Source organism: Pan paniscus, chromosome 13 (genome assembly GCF_029289425.2).
Source record: "Pan paniscus chromosome 13, NHGRI_mPanPan1-v2.0_pri, whole genome shotgun sequence".
In the NCBI taxonomy this organism is placed as follows: domain Eukaryota; kingdom Metazoa; phylum Chordata; class Mammalia; order Primates; family Hominidae; genus Pan; species Pan paniscus.
The window spans coordinates 68,579,907-68,600,810 of record NC_073262.2 but is presented as its reverse complement, the minus strand read 5'-3'; the positions used below and the strand labels follow the sequence as shown (position 1 = coordinate 68,600,810).

At 34.2% G+C, this 20,904-nt stretch overlaps 1 protein-coding gene and 1 long non-coding RNA gene across 7 annotated transcripts in view; one reads left to right on the top strand and one right to left on the bottom strand.

Moving 5' to 3' along the window:
* Nucleotides 1–20,904, top strand: part of TTC21B (tetratricopeptide repeat domain 21B) — a 96,601-nt gene that overhangs the window by 5,878 nt on the left and 69,819 nt on the right. For all 6 annotated transcript variants that reach the window (XM_003824318.5, XM_055108692.2, XM_063595425.1 and 3 more), the window contains exons 4-11: nucleotides 2,802–2,968; nucleotides 5,151–5,273; nucleotides 7,310–7,467; nucleotides 15,407–15,491; nucleotides 16,608–16,706; nucleotides 18,080–18,272; nucleotides 18,703–18,800; nucleotides 19,115–19,315. In XM_003824318.5, coding sequence (XP_003824366.2) covers nucleotides 2,802–2,968; nucleotides 5,151–5,273; nucleotides 7,310–7,467; nucleotides 15,407–15,491; nucleotides 16,608–16,706; nucleotides 18,080–18,272; nucleotides 18,703–18,800; nucleotides 19,115–19,315 — 1,124 coding nt within the window. The remainder of the gene's footprint in view (nucleotides 1–2,801; nucleotides 2,969–5,150; nucleotides 5,274–7,309; nucleotides 7,468–15,406; nucleotides 15,492–16,607; nucleotides 16,707–18,079; nucleotides 18,273–18,702; nucleotides 18,801–19,114; nucleotides 19,316–20,904) is intronic.
* LOC130541284 (uncharacterized) lies at nucleotides 163–15,165 on the bottom strand. Its single transcript, XR_008955323.2, has 5 exons — nucleotides 14,388–15,165; nucleotides 13,669–13,726; nucleotides 1,141–1,285; nucleotides 561–598; nucleotides 163–451 (listed from the first exon to the last, which is right to left on the bottom strand). It is a non-coding gene; the product is annotated as an uncharacterized LOC130541284 (long non-coding RNA).

Here is a 20,904-nt window from a genome sequence, read left to right as displayed (position 1 = left end):
ATACCTCCTTCATACATATGCAAATCAATACAAAGTTATTTAAAACATGTAAATATGTTCTTAATTTCTTCAAGAAACGGTGCCTAATACAGTTACAAGCTACAAAAGAATTGTAATAAGTGGTTCATGTCATCAAGTTGGTAATCTAGTGGAGAAAACAAAATGTAAAATACACAAAGATTAAATTCCAATGTTTCTATTAAATAATACAAAATGAAACAAATGAGTTTATAATTAATTGAAGTTGGTATGCACTATTCAGCTGTAAGAGTAGGCTGAGAAGGCTTTTGAAATTTTGGAACTTAATCTGATCTTTGAAGGACTGGTAGAATTTGAATATGAAGAGTATTGGCCAGAGAGGAGAAATGGATGGGCAAATACATGGAAGTGGTTCAGGATTAGGCTCTTCTGTGGATCCCCTTTCCCCGTACTCCAGTGGGAGTGTGTTTAGCTAGAGCAGAAAATTTTCATGGGAGAGCTGTAGTTAGTATAGATTAAAGAAATTAGTACAAAATAATTTATTATTAGAATCAAGTTTTTATTTAATTGGTTATTCTTACCAGTGTTGATTCTGTTGGACACTGTGATTTGCAGGACACTGAAATGACAGAATCAGAAATACTGTTCAGAGGAACCTGAGTACTAACTCTGCTTTGCACCAAGGATGATGCTGAATGGACTTGAGCTCTAGTAGGGGCCCAGATGTCTGTAAATACTGCCTAGGAAGGTCCTAGATTGTTAGTATACATTCCTTCCAGGATGCTGATGTAAACCCTGCTTATAAAAAGGCTGAGATCTTTCAACAGCTTTGTGCAGACGGTGTTAGAGCTGATTGATACCTCATTAGGGACGTGATGGAAATCTGAGTAGGAAAGATTTCCTGTACACTGCCTGCTTCTGCCTGGTGGTGGTTTTTTTTGTTTGTTTGCTTTCTTATTTCTGTTTCTGTATCATGGCTGTTTAATGAACACTTCTGAAGGGGTTGTAGGGGTGGGGAGTGGGGAGAGGAGAAAAGGGTCTTCTTGCTAAGCAATCTGTAGACTTACAGAAACAGTTTTGTTTCCTTAACTCATTAGATTGTACCTTGTTAATTTCACATTTAAATTTGTATCATTAGAGTTGAAAGGAAGAGTCACATACCTTTCTCTTGGTAGCCATTCCAGAAAGAGAACTGTTGGAATCACAGGCCGCAACTTACATTTCTTCTTCCTCATTGCATGGCTGATTCTGATTCTGATTCCATCCAGGGTTTGGGTGTAATTGACTTCTGTGTCCTAAGCAGATACTAATATATATATATATATATATATATATATATATATATATATATATATATATATGGGGGAGGGGAGAGAGAGAGAGTGTATAGACTTAATGTAAGTGAATAGAGTTATCTATTTAAGGGAGCAGTCAGTATTAAACTATAACAGCAATTATGCCGTCTTTTTACTGACCCATAACAGTAGCTGGCATGTTTATATATTTTAGAATTGTATTTAAGAATTATTAATACTTTGAGTACCAGTACTGGACCTGTTCCTAATAATTGTGGTTAGAACCATTATACATTTTTACAAGTCTTATTATTAAAAAATATTAGTATATACAGCCTTTCTATTTTGGGAATGATGTAAACTCTATAGCTATATTGTGTATTACAGTGATCCTTAACCATATACCTCCTCTGTTGCCCAGGCTGGAGTGCAGTGGTGCAATCTAGGCTCACTGCAACCTCTGCCTCCTGGGTTCAAGCAATTCTCCCTGCCTCAGCCTCCCAAGTAGCTGGGATTACAGGCACCCACCACCACGCCCATCTATTTTTGTTTTTTATTTTTAGATGGAGTTTCACCATGTTGGCCAGGCTGGTCTCGAACTCTTGACCTCAGGTGATCCACCCACCTCGGCCTCCCAAAGTGCTGGGATTACAGGTGTAAGCCACCATGTCTGGCCATATACAGCTTTTTTACCAAGTTTGAGGAACTGAATTTGAAATTTTATTTAATTCTAATTACTTTTTAAACTTAAAAATGATACTTGATTCAGTTATTAGAAAACTTATTTAGGAATAACTTGAGTCTAAAAATCTGCTTTTCAGCCATAAGTTTTATGAAAACTACAAATCAAGTATTTTTAAATAAAATTTAACTTTTGTTTTTGTTTTTGAGTCGGGGTCTTGCTCTGTCACCCAGGCTGGAGTGCAGTGGCGCGATCTCTGCTCACTGCAAGCTCCGCCTCCCGAGTTCACGCCATTCTCCTGCCTCAGCCTCCCCAGCAGCTGGGACTACAGGTGCACGCTATCACGCCCGGCTAATTTTTTTTTTTTTTTTTGTATCTTTAGTAGAGACAGGGTTTCACCGTACTAGCCAGGATGGTCTCGATCTCCTGACCTCGTGATCCGCCCGCCTTGGCCTCCCAAAGTGCTGGGATTGCAGGCGTGAGCCACTGCGCCCAGCCAAAATTTAGCATCTTAATTGTGATGTGCTGTTATTATGAAATACCAGATTTCACAGTTAGTAAGGAAAAAGCATGCAAAATATCTCATTAATTTTTATGTCAATGATGCATTGAAATTATATCTTAGATATATTGGGCTAAGTAAAACATTAAGATTAGTTGTTTCTTTCTATTTCTTTGATAGTGCTACTAGAAAATTTTAAGTTACATATATGGCTTGCATTTTATTTCTATTAGACAGTACCACTATAGAGAGAAGTAAATTTTTTGCCTTGTTAATTATCTGACCTATTATAAATACCTGATCCAGAATTTAATTTTTATTTAATATCATTTTCCCCTACCAGATAGAGAAGCTATTCTGGAATCAGATGCCAGAGTGAAGGAACAACGTAAAGGAGCTGGAGAGAAAGCCTTATACCATGCAGGCTTATTTTTATGGCACATTGGTCGCCATGATAAAGCAAGGGAATATATTGACAGAATGATCAAAATATCAGATGGTAGTAAACAGGTAGCTATTTTTCTGAGTTTAAAATAATAACATTAAAAAATGCTTATGTTATTGATATATCCAGTAGTATCTGTGGTTTAGCTCTTTATTATTGTTCACTCTATTGCCACTTTGTAAATAACAGCTTTATTTTAACCCATTTATGGTTATCAATATGGTTAATAGCGTATTGTAGAACAGGAATTCTCTAAGGTTAGTTTTATGCTACTGAGTCTTCAAAGATCCCTGCCTGGTTCCTTCTCTCTGTTTTTCTCTTTCTTTTTCTCTACCTTTTTTTCCTTCCCTCCATATTTTGTCCTTTCCTTTCTCCCTCTCTCCTTATTGAACAGCTCTAGATACAAGGCACCATTATTTGTACTGTTAGTAATGCAAAGGAAAATAATACATAAACTTTGCTTTCATGAATGAATAACCCAGTAGTGCATAGAGCACATCCCCAGCTAATACTGTGAGAAAAATGATAGATGATATGAGACATATGTGATTAAAGTATGCAAGAAAATAATAGCTAACATTTATTGCTTGCTTACTTTGTGCTAGGCACTGTTTTAAATTAAGGAGAGATCACACGCTTAAGTGTTAAGAGAATGTGAAAGAATTTTTTTGAAGGAACTAGCATTTGAGCTAAAACCTGAAAGATGGATACAATTTCAACAGGCAAAGATTATGGGAAAGGGAAGTAGATACTCCCAAGGTGAGAAATAATAGATGGAAATGAGACATGTTACATGAGGGTACACTAAGATACTCATATTTGATGGAACACAGGATACGTTGATAACGAGAAGGGAAGAAAAGCTTGGAGAGGTAACTTGAGACAAATTGAAGGATCTTGACTGCTAGTTAAAAATATTTGTATCTGATTGACATGCATTGAGAGGGTATTGAAGACTTTTAACTATGGTAGTGATTTTATTAGAGTGTAAATCCAGAAGATTAATTAGACAATGCTTTCTTGGATGAAGTGGCTTGAGAATAGACTGAAATGCAGCGAAAAGAAAAAGATAGTACTTCCTTGCAGAAGGTTTTGAGGCACTACACTAAAATATTGTACAGTGAGTACAAAGTTCAAAATTTTTAAATACCCACGGGACCTGTGAACTGATAATAGTTTAGAAAGATAACAAGTTGTCACGTATTAGGATGTCTTTGAGGCTTTAAGCCTAAAAAAATTAGAGACCAGTTAGCATAAATAGAAAATACATTGGCATAAGAAACTAATCTTAAAGGGAAGTGATCTATTTGTCTTAAGACATGCTGTATTTCTGGTGCTGGCAGAACAGTAAGATGGAGATAGCAGATGAATTTCTGGAAAAAGAAAAATTTAGAAGAGGTTTTTGGCTAGAAATATAGGTTGGGAATCATCCACACAGAGACAATAGTTAAAACCATTCAATGATGGCACTGATTTAGCACATAGCATTGGTTAAGATCCTTATTTGTATTTTCAGGTGAAATACAGGGAGGTAAATATAGTCTTAGTTAAAGGTTTATAAATTTGTCAGTTAACCTAGATTTTTTTAATAGAAAAAGCACATTTCACAGTTTTTTATTTGACCTTAAAGAGAAAAATAACCAGTTTTCATCTTGTTTTCAATCCCATATGTCTTACAACCCATTGGCCCACTAACATGTATAAAGATAAATATCCATGAGTTCTTCAGTTTATAATTTCTCAGGCCATCCACCTGTCATTTGAAATTCAATGGACTAATCAAAGAGGTTAAGAAGATTGTTGCCAGATTATCTGAATCTTTAAGATATGTGAAGCAAGGCTTCTTCTGTTATTTCATCTTAGTTCATTTAGACCGTTTGTCCAAAAAGAGACAACAAATTCTCATCTATATATTGAATTTCATGTTTAAGTGTTATTAATTGTCAAGTACTAGCAAAGTCTCAGAGAAAATAATGGTTTTAACACTAATGGAATATTTGATAAGCTTCTTAATTTTAATATTGAGCTTAATAGTAATGTTAAAGGCTGAAATTTGTAGTATAGTTCCCAAGACACTAGGCTGGCAAGGGTTCAAAAGTGATTTCACTAACAGAATTTTATTGTTCATAACATATTTGATAGAGTCCTTTTTGTTATTAATTGCCAGAAAAATGACATTAGGCTTTTTCATTAACATTTATTTCTTTCATTTCTAAAAAAGTAAAAATAGAATTATTCATTTTACAGGGACACGTTTTGAAAGCATGGCTTGATATTACAAGAGGAAAAGAGCCTTACACTAAAAAAGCACTGAAGTATTTTGAAGAGGGACTCCAAGATGGGAATGATACTTTTGCTCTGCTGGGTAAAGTGAGTTGGAGTTAGGGTAAATAAATCATGTTTCAAAATATATTCATAATATATTTTAAACCTGACAAAACCAAGTAGCTCAAAAAAGTTGATAATTTTCGTGATACTGTTGTCAGCTCACAGCTGTAAGGTGGACTGGCATTTGTGTAGGACAACGAGCAATACACTAGAGAAATGTATTCCCTGCCAGAGTTCCTGAATCCTGGATCAGCTGTAACTGTTAATTGTTGTTGTTGTTTTGGTTCACACATTCTTTCCTCAGCATTTATTATGTGTCTTATGTATGTGAGGCATCCCTCTAGATATTAGAAACCCTGAGCAAGAGAAAACCTCTTGTTTTTATGGAGCTTATATCCTACTGATGGAGGCAGACAATAAACAAAATAAGTAAGTTATATGGTATATTAGAAGGTGATAAGTATAATGGAAAATGCAGCTGGAAAAGCTAGGGCATGAACTTCCAGTTTTACATGAAGTGGTCGGGGAAAGTGACATTTGAGCAAACACATTTATTGAGGTGAGGGTTAAAGCCCTGCAGGCATCTGGGGAAAGTATTTCAAATAGAGGAGATGATGAGTTCAGGTACCCTAAGGTGTATTCAGGGCTAGTAAGGAGGCCAAAGTGGGTTGAGTAAAGAGAACAGAAGTGAAGGCCTGAGGAAGAAAGGTGGGATGGGGGTGAGGAGGAGTGGTGGGCCTGGCCTGTTCTGTAAGGCCTTTGGCTTCTACCTTCAGTTAGAGAGACAGGCAGCCAATACAAAGTTTTGAACAGAGAAATAACATGATCGGACATACATTTTGAGGGATGAGCAATTGAAGGAGTCATTAGAACTTAATGATGGGTGGAAATATTTAAGTAGGACCCTTTCTTCAATCCCCATTGATGCTATCTAAATGCCTTAATTTTTTTTTGACTCAGCAAAAAGAAATTATATGTTGGGAACAAGTCTGTTAGATAAGCAGTAATTTGGAGGGATAAAAAAGAAGGGGAGAGGATTCATGTTTTGACTTTTGTTAATGTCTCCACATCACTTTTCCTGTCACTTTGTGTGGACAGTAAGCCTGTTGAACATCTTGTGTTCAGGCCCACTACCCTCAAGTTTTACCTAATAGCACTGCTGAAGAAATTGGCCATATACTTTTCTTGATCATTTTCCTTCTCTTAAAGAAAAGCTAGTTGATAAAAATTTGCCTCATGATCTCTTTTTAATGTACTAACTATATTTATAGCTTTATTTTTTCTGACTATGAGATACATGAACATAGTAAAACTTTTTTTCAGAAAATACAATAACATCTGAATGACAAAATGAGCATCACCATTGGAAATAACCAGTTAAACTATTATATATAATATCTCTTCATGTCAGTAAATCTACGTCTACAAATTTATATCATCATTTTTAATGATTACTTAACATTTTATTAAATTAGATATACTATAATTTTCTCCTCTAGGTACATTTGGGATTATTTTATACATAAACAATTCTGCCATAAATATCATCTATATACTTCCTTATGGTCTTGTCCAATTATTTCCTTCAGATAATTCATAGAAGTGAAAAATGTTGAAGTAGAGGGATTTGTTTGAACTGTATTTTGCTTGTTCTTTAAAATCGTATATTCTTTAACCTGAAAATAATTTCTTAAAAAAGATGCAAAATTTCTAAAATTTCTTAAAATTTTAGATGCTACTTGAAAATTTCCTGGAAACATTTTAATCTAAAAAGATAATTTTCCTGTTTTAAATGGAAACATTATTTTATGGTATTTCCGAGAACATTTTTAAAAATTTTATCCTTTAATCATGTTTTTCAGCCATTTAAAAGTAAATTTTAAAACACAATAGCTTATATAATGTATTTGTATCATTCTGTGATGTTTTAAAATTTTGTTTTGACAAAACTTAAAAAGTGATAACTGCTCCTCACAGAAAAGTAAGTATTAAACGCTCATACTCTGCCTGCTGTGCGTTATGAGAACTTTGATGTGAAAGATCACAGTTTGGATATCACTTTTTTTCCCTTCCATTAGGCACAATGCCTTGAGATGCGCCAGAATTATTCAGGTGCCCTGGAGACTGTGAACCAGATAATCGTGAACTTTCCGAGCTTCCTTCCTGCTTTTCTTAAGAAAATGAAATTACAACTAGCCTTGCAGGATTGGGACCAGACAGTTGAGACAGCACAAAGGTTAAGTAATAAAAGATGACACAAGTCTCTTTGGATTTGGTTATAATTTTGAGAAAAAGCGACATCTGTGAATTTTTTTATAAGGGTTTTTAAATTTGACTTTTTTCAAACAGTGTGGAACCGAGGAAATACTTAAAATCATACTGCTTTTAAACATTGAATTTATTGATTTACATAAATATTTGATTCCTGGTTTAAGACAGACACTCTTTTTAGGCAAACAGGCCAATATCCTGTGGTCATGAAGCTTATATTTAAGTGAAAGGAACCATATACTAAGCACACCAAATAAGTATATTGTGTAGTATGTTAGAAAGTATAAGTGCTATGGGGAAAAGATAAACCAAGAAAGAGATGGGGAGTGTTGAGGGGTTCAATCTTATGGGATGGTCATGGAAGGCTGAGACCTTTGAGCCATCTTCTAAAGAAGGTAAGGGAGTAAGCCATGCAGATATTTGAGAGAAGACTTTGCAGAAAGAAGGAAAAGCAAATGCAGAGTCCCCGAGGTGGGAGCACATGTCATATGTTTGAGGAGTGGGAAGGAGTAAGAGAGGTGAGTAAGGTGTGAGGTCTGAGACAAAGGGTGGGAGTGAGCCTGTGCTAGATGGTGAAGGGTCTTGTCAGCCATATAAAGATTTGGGGTTTTCTTCTGAAGCATGAGGTTACTGGAGGGTTTTGAGCAGAGGAGTGCCATCATCTAAATTCTGTTTTAAAAGAATCACTCTGCCATGTGCAAAACAGACTGTGGGCAAGCAGGCAAAGGCAGAAGCAGGGAGAACCTTTTGAAAGCTGTTGCCATCATTGAGAAATGGTCGGGGCAGGCCCAGTATAGTTGTGGTGGAAGTGCTTTGAGAAGTGATTGGAATCTGGACCTGTAGCATTTTGTTTAGGAGTAAGAGAAAGAATAGTTTAAGGTGATTCCAAGGTTTTTGGCCTGAACTACCAGAATAACAACAACAATGATGATAATGAACTGTTGTGAAGTGTTCAGAATGCCTGGCTCATAGGAAGTGCTATTTATTCCTAGGGTAACCCTAAGAGGAAGGTACTATTAGTATTTCTGTTTTACAACTGAATGGACTAAGGTACAAAGAGGTTAAGAAGTTTCTCCAGAGCCACACAGTTACTTAATGGTGGAGTCAGGATTCAAATCCAGAGCACTATAGTCCCAGAGTCTGTGCTCTTACCCACTACTTGTACTAGAGGATAGAGTTTGCTTCAGCTGGACAGCGTGATTATGGAAAAAGAAGGTTTCAGGGCAGGTAAGGAGTTTAGCTTTCAACATTGTAAGTTTGAAATGCCTATGAGAAGTCAAAGTAGAGATGGATGTATGGGCAGGCAGCTGGGTGTCTGAATCTGGAGTTCTTGTGAGAGGTCTAGGCTATAGCTAGTATTTTGGAGTCACTGACACATAGATATGATTTATGTGTCAGTGACTTTAAAGCCATGAGATCAAGAATAAATATATTTGAGTCACAAATCAATACTTTCTAACAGATGAATTCATGTCACTTAATACTGAAATTACAGAAAAGTAAATTTCATAGGTAATACAAATATACCTTTAAAATCAGAATGTCTTAATAGAACTTCTCATGCAAACAATAGGCAAGATACTTTCAAGATACAAATGAAGTATAAATTGCATAGAAAGTCACCTTTACTTCAGTTTGGATTAAGGTTTATAGTCTTAGAATCTTGAGAATAAGTGACTTGCAAGCATGTCTAACTTTTATTCATATCTGACAAAATATTAATGGCTATCTCAGGGCCGAACATCTTGGTAACATCTTTGCTAAGATCGTCTATCATTTATTATGGAGAATTTCAGATTTATGTAAAAGCAGACAGAATAACATCATGAGGTACTCTTTATCTGTTTCCTGCCCCTAGCTACTGTCACCACATGACTAAACTCCCGTTTGCTTGTTGGCTTTAATTTTCAGTTTGAAGCAAATTCAAAACTCTGCATCATTTCATTTGTAAATATCATAAGATGTGTTGAAAAAATAGGATAATTCTTTTCCCTCTACAACATGACAATATCATTATCACATATAAAAAATTAAAAATAGCTTTTTAATATCAATTATCCAGTGTTCAAATTACCAATAGTCTCAAATATTGTGTTTTTTAAATAAATTATTTTTTAATCAGGATCCAAATAAGTCCACATATTGTGATTGGTTTATATCTTTAAAGTCTCTAGGCTCTCTCCCTGTCTCTGTGAGTTCTTTCTCACTCTTTCTTTCTCTCTCCCTTCCTTTCTCCTTCCCCTCTTCCCTCTCCCTCCCTCCTTCTTCCTGCCTTTTCTATTTCCCTGTTTCCCTTCTCTTTTTCTTCTTGCCATTTTTTTAAGTTGAAGAAACCAGTGTTTTGTCCTGTAGCATTTTCCATGATCTAGATTTTGTTGTTTGTCTGCCATGGTGTAGTACAACTTGTTGTTTTATCCTCTGTATTTCCTGTAAGTTGGTAGTTGGATCTAGAGGTTTGGTTAAATTCACATTCAATTTTGTTGTTTTGGCAATTACTTCATGAGTGGTACTGTTGTCTTTCATCACAGTGACAGAATGTCTGCTTGTCTGTCTCTTTTCGTGAAATCAGCAGTTATTCATGCTCAATAACTAGGTGCTTGATTCATAGGGATTGTAGTAGGGTTACATTTGAATTCTGTCATTCTTTCTTTGTTTCTTAGCTAGAATACCTATAAAGAAAAACTTCTCATCTCCTGGTTAGTTACTGAGTGGTATGGTTCATATAAGAAAAGTAGGATAAGATGCTGAAGTCTTTTCCGTTATTTCCAGGTTTAAAAAAAAATGCCAAGAATTCCTTAGCATCCTTCATTGGTAATTGATTAGTGGCTCAGGTTTGTTTGTTTTACATACCATGGATTTAGATGAGTGCTTCTGGACATTTCAGTCATTATAATTGCACAGTCTTTTCTCTGACTATTAGGAGCTTCTTCAAGTTGTTCTTAAGTCCTTTTGACATGATTCTAGTAGTCTTTGATAGTTACTTTGCTATTTGGTACGACAAGCTGTCCAAGCTCATTTTGTGTATTACTTCCCCAAGTAGGTATCAGTCATTTGTCCAGGGCAATCTAATCTCTTTTAGTGTGAAATGATATTTGAAGGCCACAATTTGGGTACTAGTAATTTTTTGATGTTTATATCTTTCAAGATTTTTTTTCTAGGCACTGTGTGTGTGTGTGTGTGTGTGTATGGTTTCTATATATTTTAAAAATATGTATATATTTTGAGGGTGTTTTAAAAATAATAAATAGACTCATAATGTACTTTTAAACTTGTTTTTCTCTTTAAGAGGGTATTTCATAGATATCATTTTATACCTATTCACATAGATACACCAAACTGTTTTTTAATAGACAGTATTTTTAGGGTAGTTTTAGGTTCACAGCAAAATTAAACAGAAGGTACAGAGATTTCCCATATATTCCTTGCCTCCACACATAGATAGTCTGCCTAATTATCAACATCTCCCACCAGAGTGGTACATTTGTTACAGTGGATGAACTTACACCATAGTCGCCCAAAGTCCGTCATTTATATTACAGTTCACTTTTGGTGTTGTACATTCTAGTGGTTTGGACAAATGTGTAATCACATGTATCCACCATTATAGTATCATACAGAATATTTCTACTGCCCTAAAAATTATCTTTATTGTGTATCCGCTATATATCCCTCCATCTCCCCAACTCCTTGCAACCACTGCTCTTTTTACTGCCTTTATAGTTTTGCCTCTTCCAGAATGTCCTGTAATATGGAATAATACAATATGTAGCCTTTTCAGCTTGGCTTCTTTCATTTAGTATTATGCATTTAACTTTCTTCCATGTCTTTTCATGACTTGATAGCTCATTTATTTTTAGTACTGAATAATATTTCATTGTTTCGATGTACCACAGTTTTATCCATTGAAGGACATCTTGATTGCTTCCAAATTGTGGCATTTATGAATAAAGCTACTATAACCTTGTGCAGGTTTTTGTATGGACATCAGTTTTCAACTCCTTTGGATCAAATGCCAAGGAACATAATTCCTGAATCATATGGTAGGAGTATATTTAGTTTTCTAAGAAACTGCCAAACTGTCTTCCAAAAATGTTATACCATATTATATTCCCACCAGCAATGAGTGAGAGTTTCTCTTGCTTTAAAACATCTTCATCAGCATTTGATGTTGCCAGTGTTCTGGATTTTGGCCATTCTAATAGGTTTGTAGTGTTATCTCGTTGTTATTTTAATTTTAATTTGCGTTTCCCTGATGACATGATGTGGAGCATTTTTAAATATGCTTATTTGCAGTCTGTGTATCTTGCTTGTTATGTGTCTGTTAAGGTCTTTGGCCCATCTTTTAATTGATTGATTGTTATTGTTGGGTTTGAAGAGTTCTCTGTATATTTTGTAAAACAGTCCTTTATCAGATATATCTATATCTGATAAATATTTTCTCCCAGTCTGTGGCTTGTCGTTCACAGAGCAGAAATTTTTAATTTTAATGAAGTCCAGCTTATCAACTCTTTCTTTCATGAATTATGCCTTTTGTGTATTATCTAAAATGTCATCATTAAACCATAGGCCATCCGATTTTCTCCTGTATTATCTTCTAGGAATTTTATAGTTTTATGTTTTACATTTAGCTCTGTGATCTATTTCAGATTAATTTTTGTGAAGAAGGTGAGGTCTGTATCTATATTCATTTTTTCCATGTGGATGTCCAGTTTTTCCAGTGCCATTTATTGAAAAGAGTGTCTTTTCTCCACTGCATTGTCCTTGCTCTTTTGTCAAACATCAGTTTACTATCTATGTGAGTCTATTTCTGTGATTTCTACCCTGTTCCATTGACCTGTTTGTTCTTTCACCAATACCACACTACTCTCTTGATTACTGAAGCTTTATAGTAAGTCTTGAGGTCAACTAATGTCAGACCTCTAACTTTGCTCTTTTCCTTCAATAGTATGTTGCTATTCTGGGTTTTTTTGCTAATCTGTATAAACTTTAGGATGAGTTTGTCAGTATCCTCAAAATAACTTGCTGGGATTTTGATTGGGATTGCATTGAGTTAGTTTACAGATCAGATTGGGAAGAACTAACATCTTATATTGTCTTTGCATCCATGACATGGAATATCTCTCCGTTTATTTGGTTTTTCCTTGATTTCTTTTGTCAGAATTTAAAAATTTTCTTCATAGAGATCTTGCACATATTTTGTTAGATTTATATGTACCTAAGTATTTTACTTTAAGGAGTGCTAATGTAAATGTTATTGTGTTTTTAATTTCAAATACCACTTGTTCATTGCTAGTGCATAGGAAAGCAATTGATACTATATATTAACCTCATATCCTACAATCTTGCTATAATCGCTTGTTGATTCCAGGAGTTTTTTTTAATTGATTCTTTTAGATTTTCTACATAGATGTTCATGTCATCTGTGAACATCTATTTATTTCTTCCTTTCCCTAATCATTTTAAAACTGAGTAGCATTCTACGAATTGAAAATGCAAATAATTTATTTAATCTCTCCACATTGGTATGCACCTAAGCAGTTTCCTATTTTTCACTGTTCAGTATAGTGCACTGTACACACATGCATACACACATACCTCTTTGAACACATGTAGGACTATATCTGCAGAGAAGTTTCCCAAAGGAGAGATTGTTGAATCCAAGATACTGTATTTGTTAGGGTAGGCTAAGCTGCTACAAAAACAGATCTAAACATATAATGATTCAGTGTAATAGAAGAATGTTTCCCCATATGTAACTGTTTTGGGTAAATGTTAGAAGTGATCAGGCAGCTTTGCTCCACACTGTTTTTAATGGACCTAAACACTTTCCATCTTGCAGTCCTGCCATCTCCTAACACCTCATAACACTTGGCAGAAAGGGGAAGATAATGTAGAGAAGTCATTCCACTTTTTATAAAAGCCCAGGCCCAGAAATGGCATATATTACTTTATTTCACGTTGACCACCTCTGAATGCAAAGATATCTAGGAAGTGTTGGCTAGCCACATGCCCAAGCAAATAAGGAGAGAATGAATTTGAGGAGACAAATTGTAGTCTCTCCCTCAAGTATATACATTTAAAATTTTGATAGGCACTGCCAAATTGCTCTCCTAGGAAATTGTACTAATTTACACTCCTACTAGTAGTCTATTGAATGATCCCTTACCTTATCCTCACCAATTCTGGCCATTTTCAGTGCGTGTATTTTTTTTTTTTCAAGCAATCTGAAAGAGAGGTATCTCATTTTTATTTTCATTTCTTTTATTGTGTTGAGATTGAGCAATTTTTCATATGCTAAAAGCTCTTGTTTTTCTTTGGTATATAACTGGTTCTAAATATGCTTTTTTTTTTTTTTAAGTGAGCCTATTCTCTCCTCAGTTTTCAATGGACTCTGATAATTCTTATCACAAGTTCTCCATCATGTTTCGTTTCTTTTCTTTTCTTTTCTTTTTTTTTTTTGAGACAGAGTCTTGCTCTGTTGCCCAGACTGGAGTGCAATGGCGCGATCTTGGCTCCCTGCAACCTCCGCCTCCCGGGTTCAAGTGATTCTTCTGCCTCAGCCTCCTGAGTAGCTTGAATTACTGGCACCCACCGCCACGCCCTGCTAATTTTTTGTATTTTTAGTAGAGACGGGGTTTCTCCATGTTTCTCTTATAACAGTTTTGTTGGTTCTTTTTTTTGCTCTTGACTGTCATAATCAATTTACAAAATAATAAAAAAGAAGCCATAGAAGATTTTGGTTTGAATTGCATTAAATTTGTAGTCATTTGTGGGGAAAAAAAATTTTCTTTCCCAAAAATGACCATTATTATATCAGGCAGCTATTGGTGTATAGCAAACAACCACAAATGTCAGGACATATAATAATAAGTATTCTTTACTCACATTTTTGTGGGTCATCGAGGGTCTGCTGATCTCAGGCAAGGCTTGGCTGGGGCCCTGCTTCAGTTCAGATGCAGCTGGGTGAATGTGGCACATCATTGCAGTTTGGACTCTTGTCACCTCCAATAGTGTTTCCCCCAGACTCACAACAAGTAGCAGCCGCTACCCAGAGGAAATTCTTCTTGTACTGATAGCAGGTGCCAGACAACAAGCAGAAATATGCAGTGCCTCTAAAATTTAGGCTGGTACACTGCTATTCCTGCTCACATTCCATTGGCCAATATAAGAAAAATGTCCAAGTCCCTAGTCAAGAAGCAGTAGGGTACACTCCAACTTTTGTAGTTAGTTACATGGCAGAAGACACGTACTCAGGGAGGGTTGAAAAACTGGAACCAGTAATTGTGATATGTACCACATCATCCATGATAAGAGAAGTCTGGGGCGTTACCTTTTTGGTTCAGTTCTTTTTAAAAATGTCCCTGAGTACAGTTTCATAGGAATTTTATAGCTTTTGCACATTTCTTAAGTTTATGCCTGTTATGTTTTTCTTTTTGGTTTTTGTTCCATTTATTAATAGGATTTTTTAATGTAATATTTTCTCATTTGTTTTTATCACGTAGGAATCTGTTGTTGTGAATAACATTAGTAGGTATTGTAATGTTTGACCCTGGTTTGCATTCCTGGAATTCCTGTAATAAGTCAGCCTGGTTAAGGTGAATTATTCTTTTACTATACTGTTGTATATAGTTAGCTAATACTTTATTTAGGATTGCCACAAGATTTAATGAGACTAGTATAATCTATTCATATCTTTTAAAAACATATTAAAAATTAAACTCCAGAGACTTTTACTTGTTTAAATAATAAAGTTGATAATTTTCACAAAGCAGATGACATTTTACTAGTGAAAATTACTTATTTTAACAGTGGAATAGTGAGGCAAGCAAACCAACTTTTCATGCCCTCGAATAAAAGAAAATATATAAATTTATTTTGACATTAACTAAATTGTTTTCCTGCAGGTTGCTGCTCCAAGATAGCCAAAATGTGGAAGCACTGAGAATGCAGGCACTCTACTATGTGTGTAGAGAGGGGGATATAGAGAAGGTAAGTGGCATTGTATTATTTAAGTTTCCTATATTAAAAAATATATTTCATTACACATACACACCCAGGTGTGCATGTGCATATACATTAAAGCCTTGAAGTTCTCTTTTAAAATATATGTCATGGTAGTTTTTAGTTGATTACTAGAGTATACCTTAACAAAGAGGTCAGCTTCTGAAATCTATTGGTAAAGCAAAAATACTATACAGTTAATATTACCCTTGAAAATCCCTTAAATCATTAATTATAGTATATATGGCTTTCTGTATGAAACTCCTGTATAGTAATATATATAATTAATGTAACTAGATATGTAATGTAACTAGTGATACTAGATATGAAAAAGTATGTATGCAAAATGTAATTTATAGTATATTTACAATTTAACTGAATTTGCAAAAATTAAATGGGCTTAGAATAAAATCCCATTGTACCTCATAATAAAGCGCATCTGTTTCTGTAGTAGTGAACACATTGACTGTAGATTGGATCATGGAGTGCCAAACTCTAATCTGAAGGAAATAATATTAGTATAACATGTAGTAGATTTGCATTGTGTTTAGTGTGGTTAAATTGGTTAATGTGACAGTGCCTGATAGATACTTCAGTAAATGCTAGGAGTATCTTAGTAGGGGTAAATCTTCAGTAAATTTTCCAGGCATTGAAATTACTTATACTAAGTACTGTAATGATTTTTCTAGTCTAGAAAATATTTTGAATATAAACCAGTCTGTATAGGCAATTGAAGGGCTGATCTCATATACTTGTAAATGCATTATCATTCGTATCTCATTTGTGTCATGAATTAACTATTGAAGGCGGAGCTGGGCATGTACAGTTAATGGAATATTATGGGTGTCTTCGCCTATCCAAAGGTTTCCATTCAATAACAAGTATTAAAGAAACACATTCTAAAACACATTTATAATTATTGAGTTTGTTAGAATCCTAAATATGTTTTATAACATATAATCATCCATTGAAGGAGGAGGAATTTATAAAAGCAAAGGTCTTTTAAAATACTAGTAGGGTTATGCTTTGTTAGTGTGTATGTGCGTGTATTATGTTGTTTTTACTTAGTATATTTTAAGTTAATACCAGTTCCTTTTGTTTTAGGCTTCCACCAAGCTGGAAAACTTGGGAAATGCATTGGATGCCATGGAACCACAGAATGCTCAACTTTTCTATAACATTACACTCGCCTTCAGCAGAACTGTGAGAGTGCCTACCATGTACCAGAGCTCTGTTATCTATAGTAGTGGACATAAAATAAGTGGAAAAGGTGGAAGCAGGGAAGAGCATATGGCCTAGAGTGCAAATATGTATTTAAATATATGATATACTCCTAGGAAAGGCAGTTTAGAGGAGGTGTGGTTTCCAACTATAAGAAGCCCTGATGGAGGCTTCATGGAGGAAATGCCACTTACTGATCTTTTAAGCATAGTGAAGTGCCTTCCAAACAAAGGAAATAGAAGGTGTTTTATTTTCATTAGAGTATAAGATTTATGACCAGGATTGCTCTTAGCTTTTGTTTTTTAAAACTATTTTTAAAAAGTTCTAAAGTGTATAAAAGACCATTTTGGTGGAGGAAATGGTTGGTATCTTATTTTTTAAAAAACAACAGGAAAGAAATGTTTTTATTAGAATCTCCCAGTAAAAGAAAGATAATCAAGAATGAAATAGAAAAATACAGTAGAATCTCGAAATCAATACAAGGAATGAGAATATTGAAAAGTTCATTAAACTAAGAAGGTTAAAATAATTTGCAAGCATAAAGTTGAAAGAAAAAAGGATTATTAATTGTTAAATGACATGAATATACTGAATTTTCTTATTTAAAAACAAAGATATCAGATTGTGTAAACTTTAGAGGAAGAAAACTCCATGCTATAACGAAAGTTTGAATTAAGGAGGTATTTACCTTTTTTGCTTAGACACATTATTTCAATTAGTTTTTTACTAAGCTTATAAAATTATATAAGTTCAAACATTTGAATAAATATTTTACTCTTAAAGTTTGTTGTCTTGAAAAATTATGTACTTATTCTAACAACACTGCTATTTCTTGAAATTTTTTTCAAGAAGATTCTAAGGCATGAGCTTTTAAAATATTCTCACTGATGGCATAGCTAGTGTTTAGGGGGAAAACAGATCCTAGTCCTAGTTTTTTATTCAATAAGAAAAAACATACATATATTATACACACACACACACACACACACACACACACACACACGTAACCATAAAATAATGGTTTTCTTGTTTAATCTGTAAAACAGTCATGAGACAGCTTGAAAAAGGAGTTCAAAAAATGTTTTTGCAGTGACATCATTAGAAGTGTACTTTTCATACTAGTTATTTTGTGAAAGCATTATATTCATTAGGATATTAAGTTCTGATAGAATATAAACTCTTTCTTGATGCATTGTCTAGATAATAGGAAAGTTTTATTTTTCCTTAATTATTAATTTTTTTCTTTTTCATCACTCCTGTGAAGTACAAATAATATATATATTTAGAAAAAATAATCCTTTAGTCTCAGTAGAAATGTTAGACTTTGAAATCTTACATCATTTTTTTTTTTTTAGTGTGGACGTAGTCAACTTATTCTTCAAAAAATTCAAACGTTACTTGAGAGAGCTTTTAGTTTAAACCCTCAGCAATCAGAATTTGCTACAGAACTTGGATACCAAATGATTTTACAAGGAAGAGTTAAAGAGGCACTGAAGTGGTATAAGACCGCCATGACACTTGATGAGACTAGTGTGTCTGCCCTAGTTGGTATGACAACTGTTTTCATAAATATTTATAATATAGATACAAGTAGCAATTGCTTTTAACTTGCCATTAGAGAAGAACACATGGATTTTGTGGTTTTCTAAACTTAAATTGTTCTCTACTACCCATACTCGAAAAAGTCATGTCTTTAAAAATAAAATTTTTAATTCACAAATAATATCTTGAGAGAATAGATTTTTATAACGTGGTTCCTATAAATTATGAATTCTTCAGTAAATGATTTTATAAGGTCCAAGGCTACCCATTTTATTTTCTTTCACTCTTCATTTTCTTTCTTTCTGTTGTTTTTAATCTAAAACGTTAAGTATTGTGATGGGGGAAAGGGTGTTTTATTAATGTTGTTATGTTAGCTTGAAGAGTGCATCCCTGAATTGGTGTGGACTTTGACTGTCTTTCTGCTGTTTGATTTTAGGATTTATCCAATGTCAGTTGATAGAAGGGCAATTACAGGATGCAGATCAGCAGCTAGAATTTTTAAATGAAATCCAGCAATCCATTGGAAAATCTGCGGTACAGTATTTTATTTTATCAGATGGTAGATGCTAGCTGTTTATAAAATATGAAATTATTAATCAGTCTTATTGTTTTGTAATGGCTGTAAAGCACTAGTGTACACTAATTTTAATATGTAATTGCATTTATTTACCTCCATTCAAAACTAAACTTTATTCTTCTGAATGATTCTAAAAGTCTATTCAAGCTAATACTTGAGTTTGAACAAATAATTGTGTATCAGTAGCACATTATATGCATTTGAAATCTAAGTGGAAATAAATGGCTTTATAACTAAATGGAATAATTTATGAAAACTACTTATTTTCTAGGAATTAATCTATTTACATGCAGTTCTTGCCATGAAGAAAAATAAACGACAAGAAGAAGTTATTAATTTGTTAAATGATGTCCTGGACACTCACTTTTCACAATTAGAAGGTTTGCCTCTTGGCATACAGTATTTTGAAAAGCTAAATCCTGATTTCTTGTTAGAAATTGTTATGGAGTATCTGAGCTTCTGTCCAATGCAGGTAAGTAATTATGGGACTTACTTTCAAGGATGCGTTTACTTGATGTTTTATGAAAGAACTTAAAAGTTTTCTTTGATGCATTAGACTATATTGGCATCTTAAAATGGTAGTATTTGTACCTATGTTAGTTGAAATCACTTTTAATCAGACTGTTTTTAGTAATGACTGCTGTCAACTACTGAAAGTATTGGTTTGCAAATATTCATTTGTATTCCATAAAATCTTAAAATCTTCAGTTTAAAGAAATATTAAAAGGCATCTAATTCAGACACCTACCTTATATTTGCTACCAGTCTGTAACATCACTGTCAATGTCTATCCCATGTCCGGACACACTAAAATGAAGTTCTTGTCATATAACTATGATTGTTAGCCTGTGTTTCCTGTGTTAAGTCAAACTCTGCTTTTGGTTAAAAAAAAAAAAAAAGAAAGGACCATTTACTGGTCCTCCTTCTGCTCCCTAGATTGACATAGGGCAAGTCCAGTTGCTTAGAGCAAGGATCATTCCTCATTCATTAAACAGACCTTCAGATATTGGCAATTAGTTTTCACGTTCCACTAAACAATTCCAGGTTTCCAGCCATTTATGTTTTATATGAAATAGTTTTGAGAATTCTGTGTGTGAATCTGATGATATTCTTTATTTTGTCTGTGCCTCTCATTAAGTTTACTATTCCAAACGTGGATTTGACCTGCAAGAACTAGAGTAGACCTTTTCCTCCCTTATTCTGGAAGTCCATCCAACTTTCTTTTTATAAATCACATTACATTAATGACCTCTGTTGAATTAACAGTTAATTAAAGACTTTCAGTCTCTTACTTGTTGTACCTTTGGACTCAAATGTAGGACTCTACATTTATTCCTGTGAAATTTTATCTTTTCAGATTCATCTCATAATTCCATGTTATCATATTCCTTGTGGATCATGATTGTCACCTATTTTAGATGGATCTTTATTGTCATCTGTCATCTGCTTTATCTAGCTCTGAGATAACTATTACTATAATGTTCTTTTCCAAGCATTAACAGTTTTGAGTAGAATTGAAGATGAAACCCTATGTTGTACTACCAAAGATTTCTTTCCAAATTGATGTGGATTTATTAGTCAGCACTCTTATTACAGATAGTAAGCAGATACAGACATCCTAACTTTATTATATTCAGCTCACATTCAGCACAGGGATATCAGAGCAGGCACTATGAAGCGTTCCATTGCTGAAAGCAAACTTCTTAGCATTGTCCCTGATCTATAGCTTCAGTAACTGTGTTAACATGGGAAATAAGGAAAATGACCTTCCCTTAGGGAACCCATACAGCCTTTTTGATTATCATGTCCTTTTTTAGGCTTTCATTACTATTTATTTTTTAAACTTAAACCCTCATAGAATTGTACCTGGGATTGACCTCAGACTCCCCAGTCATAATCCATTTTCCCTTGCTTGGAAGTTGGAATACATTTTTTTCAGTATTAATCTAGTATTCAGGATTCATTCTACAAATGTACAAATGTTTATAGAGTACCTAGCACTCTACTTAGAGCTGGGGAAATACCCATGTAAAACAAACTACATTCCTTTCCCCTGAAGCA